We start from the raw sequence: 8,998 nt of genomic DNA, 5'->3' as shown, positions 1-8,998 counted from the left end.
GATTGACCATTGCCGACAAGGCTTTGGTGACTAACGAGGTGACGAAGAACTTTAATCGCCATTGACTTTCGGCGACTAAAAAATTTGGTCACCAAACGTTTAATTTCTTAAAATATATTTTAGTAACTTTTTGACTTTTTATGAAAGGATGTGCAAAAAAGTAGAAAGAGCGATATGACAACTTATAGTGACATTTTGACTAAAATATATAGTTGACAAACGAGACATAAACCAAAAGTTTTGGGGCTTAGGGAAATAATATAAGACAAGTTTGTAACACACCACAATAATTAAGGCAAATATGCCTAGTGAGAGTAGTACATACCAAGATGATTTGTTGCAAATTGCATCTCAATTCCATCTTCAGATAGCTGGTATGGGCAAAACATAACACAAGCATTGTTTCTGAAACAAATATAGATTATTCAAAACTTGCAATTTTTTTGTTTTTGTTTTCAGAGAGAAAGAGAGTACATTAAGATGTTGAGGGGAAGATTGAGAGAGTTGAAGTGATTAACGAAGGCTTTAATTGAGTTGATTGAGAAGAGGTCAAGTTTTAGGACATCCACACAAGCGGTTTCGTAGTCTTTAAGGATGAGGTGTTTGGCTTCATTAGCAGCTTCCATGTTCCTCGCTGCAATGATGACGTGGACATTCCTCAGAGCTAACACTCTTGCTGTCTCTAACCCAATCCCACTTGCTTCTCCTGCAACCACTCCCTCCCATCATTAAGTTCTCTTCTTATTTTTACAATTCCTCTCTTCGATTTTATAATTTTCAAGAACAGTTTTTGAATTTTTAATTAATATTTTTAAGTTTTTAATATTTTATTTTTTTATTTAATATTAATACACTTAAAAAGTAAAAATATTGTGAAAAAATTTATAAAAATTTGTTAAATACAAAAAATTCGAAAATTATTTTTACATTTTTTTACAAATATTTACTTCGTTAAGTATATTTAGATTATGTATATTTAAAAAATAAAAAAATAACAAAAATATGAAGAAAAAAAAAAAAACTACTCACTAAAGATAACAAAACATGAAAAATAAAAAATTATTTTTGAAAACTAAAAACCAAACCTAGTGAATAATAGAATTATCACATTTATTTATCAAATTTTATAGGGTAATTTTATTTTATTTTTAGATGGGGAAAGCCCAAAAGGTAAGATTACAATATACTAGCAGCATCTTGCAGCACCAACAGGCGAAGAGAGATAGGCTTCGTTTGGGAAGAAGGGTTGGATTGGGTTTAGAATTATTTTAATCACAAAAAAAATAAAATAAGCTTTTTAGCCCAATAAGATAACATGTCACATCCAACCCATAATTATTATATTCTTTCTCTTACAAAAAGTCAAAAAGTTCTTTCAAATGAGGTTTTTTTATCCCTAGGCTAAAATAGCAAAAAAGCCAAAAAACCAAAAAACAAACCCACTTCCCAAACGAACCTAGGAAAATCTTCTATCCAAACTATGGCGTCGAGTAATGTATAGCCACAAATCTATAGCGTCAAGTAATGCAAAATAATGCGTCTCATTTATATCTATCTATTTATTAAAAGTTAAAATGCATACTTTTAATATGACTTATAATTACAATAATGTTATAGGCATGTCATTTTGATTTTAAATTATTAATATAATTAATGTGTAAATATTATTCACTTATTTTGTTTACAATTTCATGTGTTATAATTATATTGAATGACACATGTAATAATAAAAATAAAGAATAAATCTGGAAACGATGACCTATTCATCCAAAAAAAATTTGGGTGAGTAGTCATGTAATGGTGATTAATTTATATGATCTATGGTTTATATGTAAAATAAATCTGAACATAAATGATAATTTTTAAATAATTAAATCTGAATTTAATATTAAAAAATATAAAAAATGGCCATTCTAAAATTACTATTAATTTATTCACAATAACATCGACTAACAATAACGTCAACTAGGTAAGAGATTTCCCCTGCCTGTTTGGGTATATATAAGGGCCGGATATGATGAGACTGGATGTAATATGAGGTGGGTTTACATGTTTTCTTGTTTTCCTATGTCCTGTGTTTGGTTATTCCGGATATAGGGAGTCCGGATAGTATATCCCTCAAAAAGGGATATGCAATATCAACCCCCATGGTATTATATATCCCCCACTATCGAATATAGGAAATCTTTCATCCAAAGATAAAAAATAATTACTTTCTTCTTATCTCATCTTATATTTTATCTTAATCAAATATAATATAAGTGACCCCATAGTATATATAATTCATCTCATATCCTCCAACATATTATATTTCATTTTTATCCTTAAGTACTACATATCCTTCTCAAATCTTTATATCTAATCATGACAATCAAACGGGCTTGAAATCTTTTTTTCTTCCAAGTCTCTCTTTACCAGGTGATTATGTGGAGAGATTGATCATCAAATAAAAGAAATAATTTTTTGGAAAAATTACCTACATTGGTGTCAGTGTAATTTATTTATAAATTAATAAAAAAAATACTATTTATTATTAATATTTCTCATCTTTTGGTAAATAAGTTTCACTGATTGTCAGTGTAATGATCCCTAATTTTTTTTCTTCATGTCCAGTCAATTGCCTAACGATAGTTTGGCCGACTAACTATTTGTTAGATATGTAACTAGAATATATATATATATATATATATATTTTATTACCTAATTTTTTTTCTTCATATCCAGTCAATTGCCTAAGGACAGTTTGATTGGCTAACCGTCTGTCAGAAATGTAACTAGAATATTTGACCAAACAAAAAAAAAGCAAAGATAAAAAAAATCACTTGATTCTAAAAAAACTTATTTGACAAATTATTTTTCCGTTTAGGAGATATTTTTAAATTGTTTATTGAATTTTTGAAAACTATTTTCATTAAGGTTTCGTTTGTTTTGAATTATTTTTGATTGTTTGATTGAACAAAAAATAAGTAAAACTTTTTTAAGGAGAATATTTTTATATCATTTTTTAAAAAATGATTTACCATTAATTTTTATAAAATTAATTTTCACGTAGTACATTTTCAAATAAAATATCTTAACTCACTAAAAAGTCTTAAATGACACTTTATTAAATCAAAATTTCTCTTTTAAACAATAAAATATTTTTGTTTTAAGTGCCAACCAAACGTCAAAAATAAAAACAAAAATAATTTTTCTATATAAATATTTCATTTTGAAACAAGCGCAACTTAAAAGACATAAAAACGATGGGGTTTTTAAATTTTATTTTTTATTTTTGATAATTACCACGAAAAACAAAAACCAAAACTTACCAAACAAAGCCTTCGTTTGGCAATGATTTTTTTAGTTGACTTTTTAATTTTTTTTGACTTTTTTAACCTGAGATTTTTTTGTTCGTTTGATATTCTTGATTGGCTATTTTAGCTTTTTAGCTCTGGAATGGTAGATTTTTTTTTTGTCCTTTTGTGATTTTTGACTTTTTGTGATTTTTTGACTTTTTTTTATCCTTTTGCGACTTTTTAACCCAACTCAAAAGCTAAACAACCCCTTTGTATGAAAGAAACATTATGATGCAAATGATATAGACATATATATTTTTATAGATATGTATATGTTCTGAGAACGTCTAACTGGTAACAATGGCGGTGAGGATGGTAGCACCAATCCCTTGGGTAACTTGTTCAGTAGGTGAGGCTAATCCAAACCAACTTGGCTCTGCTATTCCTGTCATCAATGAGAAGATACCCATTTCCTCTATAATTCACAAATTGAGAGAGAGAGATGTGAAAGATGAAATAATGTTCAGTTGTAGTGAATAGGGAAAAAAAAAAAAAAGCAGAGGGGGGGAGGGGTTTGAAGGAATGAGGAAAGAGTAATTATAGAGATCCTAAATTTTTAATTAATTATCTTATATGAGTATGGGACTTATATTGTGTGGGTTCTACGCCCCTATGAGACATTTGATAAATTTTGGTAGAATTTTGAGATTTTTACCATTTTCATGTGTAAATTCAGTAGGAGCTTTGTGGGTAATAAATAGGTTCCAAGATGATTATTTAGTACTTAGGCCTTGTTTGAAAATAAATTTTTTTAGTAATTTTTTGATTAAAATATGATGTAAAAAAGATTAGCATGTTTGCGATGACTTTTTAATTTTTTATAAAAATATATGTAAAAAATAGAATTTTTTTTTTTGACTTTTTGATATAAGTTGTTGACTTTTTAATATTTTTAATGACTTCTTAACTTTTAAATTAAAAAGTGATGTTGTCAAAACATGTTCTCAAACGAGACCTTAGTGCTAATGCTTACATGGTCGATGGATTCCCTCTAAATTATCCTCCACCGAACTCTCAACAATTTGGCTTCGTTTGGGAAGCCAAAAGCTAGGCTTTTTTAGCTATTTTAGTCACAAAAAAGAAAATAGACTTTTTAGCCCAATAAGACAATACATCACATCCAGTCCATAATCATTACATTTTTTTTCTCACTAAAAAGCCAAAAAAAACCAAAAGCCCTTCTCAAATAAGGCTTTTTAGCCCCAAGCTAAAATAGCAAAAAAATCAACCCACTTCCCAAACGAAGGCAACGTAATTTACTCTCTATTTCCCTTTTTTCTAAACCGTTGAATTTTGAAAATTATAATCTTAAAATGAAAAAAAAATAGCATAACTGTAACACCCTTCTATAAAACGACAAAATTACCTTTAAAATTATCACCTTGCTTGGTTTCCAGTTTTCCAAAATACTTTTCAGAAATTCTACTTTCTTATTTTTCGTGTTTTTTTGTTTTTACTGAATTTTTTTAATATTTTAAACAATATTTTTTACTTTTTAGACACACCTAACATAAATACACCTAAAAAGTAAAAAAATTATAATTTTTTTTTTAAAATTCACTAAATACCAAAAATAATTTTTTTTTTTGTATTTTTATGTATTTATTAATTTTTTAAAATATTTTTTCACAATTTTTTTACTTTTTAGATACATCTAAGTAAGGTACATCTAAAAAAGTAAAAAAAATGTTTAAAATTTAAAAAATATTCACTAAAAACAAAAAAACACAAAAAAGTCAATTTTCAAAAAACTTAATCCAGAAAATTCAAACCAAACAAAGTAATAATTTTATCCTTTAGTTAGAAATTGGAATTAGTGTTTCACCTCACGGATGACAATTTGAGAAGCTGACGAGAGGCATTGGCATTTTCATGGCTTTCTTTGAACAAACAAGAATCTTGCATTTATGCCTCAAACACACAAAATATATATATATATATATATATAACCATCATTGTAGTCAAGCTTCAAGATAATCCCTGCTCTGATCAAAAAAGAAAAAAAGAAAAAGATAACCCCTGCAGCATACATAGCAACATTTTTCTGACATAGCATGTGAAGAAAATGACTTCTTTCCTGGTAATATCTTTATATCGACACAATGTATAACAACAGACTATTGAAGCTGAATAAGCTGACCTTGAATAGTCTTGGGTGATGAATCAGGATGTCCTTTTGGTTTGGCTAAAGAAATAACTAAACTATTCTGACAAAAAATACATTCACACTTGGCACGGCATTTCAAGATCCAAAAACTGGAAAAGGGGATTTCCTAGTTTTTGCCATCATGATTTGAGAACAGTTAGTTCTATGCGCATGCATACGTGCATATACGCAAATGCAAATCTCAAACCAGCCTACCTTGTCACAGGATTTGGAGAAGAATGGGGGAAAACAGAGGCCCTTGGATAAAGATCAACCAATTCACAACATTATCATAATACAACAAAATCATGGCCTCCGACATCACGAAAGGGATAGGGTGCATATGGTGTACCTTTTCCCAGTAAGCCAACAAAAGCAACTCTTTCAAATTTTCACTTTCAGCCCATTGCCACATCCTCCCATAGCTTTCAGGAAAAACCATCGCTTATGAGACAGGTAATTTCTCGAAACTATTACAAATTCCAACATTTTCACAATTTTGCGAACCCATTGTTCAAAGAATTTTATCCGCAGCCTCATCCACTTTCATATTCATGTTCAGCACCCTGCAAGACTTTTCTTCATTATATTCAGGTTCGGTGATATTAAACGAAGAACATTCTTCAATCTGATAGTCCCTCTCATCAACTAAAGCCCTCATGTACGAGCATGGCCGCTCTTCAGTTTCTATATTATGAAACGACTCTTGTCCTGGCCCACATGGCAATTCAAATGGTGAAGGGCCCGGAGGTTGAGTTCTCATCTGCACCGACTGCAAGAGCGCACCCCTCCTCAAGTCTGCTGAGCGGCATATATCACTAGGTGATGATGGAAACCGGCCCTCAGAATCACAGCCTCGCTGACGAGTTTGTGAGGAGGTGACGGTGGGTGAAGGGTTCGATGCGGTTGGGGGAGCAGAATAGAATCCACTCAGGGGTCTTTGATACCTGTATGGAGAGACAGGACTAGTTGGTAGGCTGTCAGGTTGGGATGAACAAGTGTGTATTGGAGTTTCGCAGTATCTCGAGTCATCAGAGTCTTCTGACATTGGAGAATATTGTAAGGACATCTCATCCCTGGAAACATAAAGGAGCGAAAACAAAGAGATCAAGTATTTTCAAAGAAAGAATTAGATAAGAGGAACAAGTTTATACTTTAAAAAGACATGTTCAAGGTACAACAAACCAACCAGTTCAAAAAACAAAGAAAAAACGTACAACAAACCAAAGTTCCATAGGATCCATCCATTTGAGAATTTCTACAGGAGTGAAAGTAACATGGAGCAAGACCAAGACCAATAAAAGCATTCCTAATAATCCTAAAAATGCTAGAAATCAAGATGTCCCCAGAGGGTGTATACAGAAAATAAATGCATTCAAGTGTATATGCATAATAAATTATTTACTGGTACGGATATATCAAAAGGTATTTATATAAGTACATTATTCATATTCCTGATATTATTTATTTATTTATTTTTTATTATTCATAATACCTACAAGGTCTTCCAGAACATATTTGTTCTAGGACGGGATCCTTTTGTCCCCAAAAGTCCCTATCCCCGTCCCCACTCCCATGCACTTACAGTTTCACGATATGATTTTATTTAAATTAAAAATTAATTAAATGCAAGATGGTGCGGATATGAGTGCATGGATAGCAGGACATGCACTTTTGAGGGGCAAAGGATTTGAGCTCCGTGGTTCTTACCTAATTTATAGTGTTGAAAAGTATATTGAGCAAGATTTTTGCAAGTGGTGACACAGTAGCTTGTATCTTGTACTCTCAGTGGGGTGGCGGTTCAACTTCTCCTCATAAAAATTTAGACAAGAGGTAACCTAAAGCACAAAATATGAACTAATTCGAGGAGCACCCCACATCCCCCATGTACAGAACAAGAGCATTTAGGTTATAACTTTTAACAGTTCAATTTCTCCTCTTAAAAAATTAAACAGAAGGCTAGCCTAAAGCACAAAACATGAGCTAATTTGAGGAGCAACCCTTATCCCCGATGAACACAAGTTACACAACAAGAGTATTTAGGTTATAATTATGATCTAGAATAGAAAATAAGGATTTGAAAGACAAAGACAACTCATCTGCATGGCCAAAGAGAGGTGATTGTTTTTCATTTTTATAAAATACCAACAATGCGTCACTTACAACTTTACGCACTGCAGAGCAAGGCACCAGATATAATTGCAAAGGTTCAACTACAGTAAGCCAACACCAGAAAAGAATAAAGCATACAAAAGAACACTTTGCCCCTTGAAGTTTGCTATGTTCTAGGGCCATGGAACTCCAAAAATGCCACTTTAAAAGTTGGTTTTGAATCAACAAAGTAGTTGATTGGACTATGGCTTAAAACTAACAGCCCAAACGCCTTCAATCTTTATAAGACCAAAGATGTCTAGAGGTCATTCATTCATTGCAATGCTACATTCTACTAGACAACAAAAAGAAAAACAGATATGAATAACAACAAGAGGTATGACTTAGAAGTAGTTAACATATGATTCTACAAAGAATTTGATGTTTCTGAAAAAAAATTTGCACAAGACCAGAAGGGCCTAAATTTCTCCTCACTAGAGAATATGGTTGACAATGACAATCACTAACATGTGTGTGTGTGGTTTTTTTTTCTCTGGGAGGGGGTGACCAAACCAAGCTAATCAAGCTAGACTCGTGTTCGGTTTGTTAAACACTTGCTTGAGATCACTTTGTTATGTAGACAAATCAAACTTGCTCTGTTTGATTGAGTTTTCAAAGTTCGTTTTTGAAATTTTTTCAAAAAATTTATAACTATTTAGCCAGGAATAAACACCAGTTCTTTTTTTTTTTTTTTTTTTTTGAATTTTCTAAAATTACTTTTGTCTTCCAAAAATAGAAAACCATATGAAAATAATGAGTTTTTTGTTTCTGTTTTTTTGTTTTTTTTTACCAAACTAGGTTTTGAAAACTTAACCAAATAGATTTAAACCAAGCTTAAACAACCTATTCAGCTAGATAATAAGCTTATATGCACTATAAAAAATGAAGATACTCGAGCTTAACTCATAATCTTCTTGTCAGGGATGGAATCACCAACTGTTAATCCATTCAAACTCGATGCCATTATCTGCACAACCAACCAACTTTTAAAGACCCCCAAAATGGAATGAATTTCCCAAATTCGCAACAACAAAAAATCAAGAAATTCAAAATAATCTATCAAAATAATCAGGAAATTCATCAACATAACCTAACCTAATTATCGAAAGCATTAAATAAAGGATAATAAATGTCTTAACAATTCATCATTTCTAAACGAAGAGGGCGCAGATTGAGAGAGTGAGAGAGAGAGAGACCTCGCTAAAAAATATACTAGAAACGGATCGTCGAATAAAGGGTTGTTCGGGAAGTGACACATATTAGTTTATTTTTTTATCTTTTTATCTTTTTTTTAAATTACATTATATTTTAATTTTTTTACAAATCTTTTTATAAAAAGTAAAAAAACATACTTAATTATCTC

The 8,998-nt window shown here is 30.9% G+C and overlaps 1 protein-coding gene and 1 pseudogene across 1 annotated transcript; both read right to left on the bottom strand.

Annotated features, from left to right (window-relative positions):
* Positions 1 to 305: 305 nt before the first annotated feature.
* LOC114285909 (short-chain dehydrogenase TIC 32 B, chloroplastic pseudogene) lies at positions 306 to 3,748 on the bottom strand (annotated as a pseudogene).
* A 1,443-nt stretch (positions 3,749 to 5,191) lies between these two features.
* LOC145804261 (uncharacterized) lies at positions 5,192 to 6,583 on the bottom strand (the record flags this gene model as incomplete). Its single annotated transcript, XM_082897966.1, has 1 exon — positions 5,192 to 6,583. A coding segment is annotated over one exon (585 nt), but the record flags the coding sequence as incomplete, so codon positions are not given.
* Positions 6,584 to 8,998: the final 2,415 nt, after the last annotated feature.

Source organism: Camellia sinensis, chromosome 12 (genome assembly GCF_055761805.1).
Source record: "Camellia sinensis isolate YWXY chromosome 12, ASM5576180v1, whole genome shotgun sequence".
In the NCBI taxonomy this organism is placed as follows: Eukaryota; Viridiplantae; Streptophyta; class Magnoliopsida; order Ericales; family Theaceae; genus Camellia; species Camellia sinensis.
This window is presented reverse-complemented; position numbering and strand designations above follow the sequence as displayed.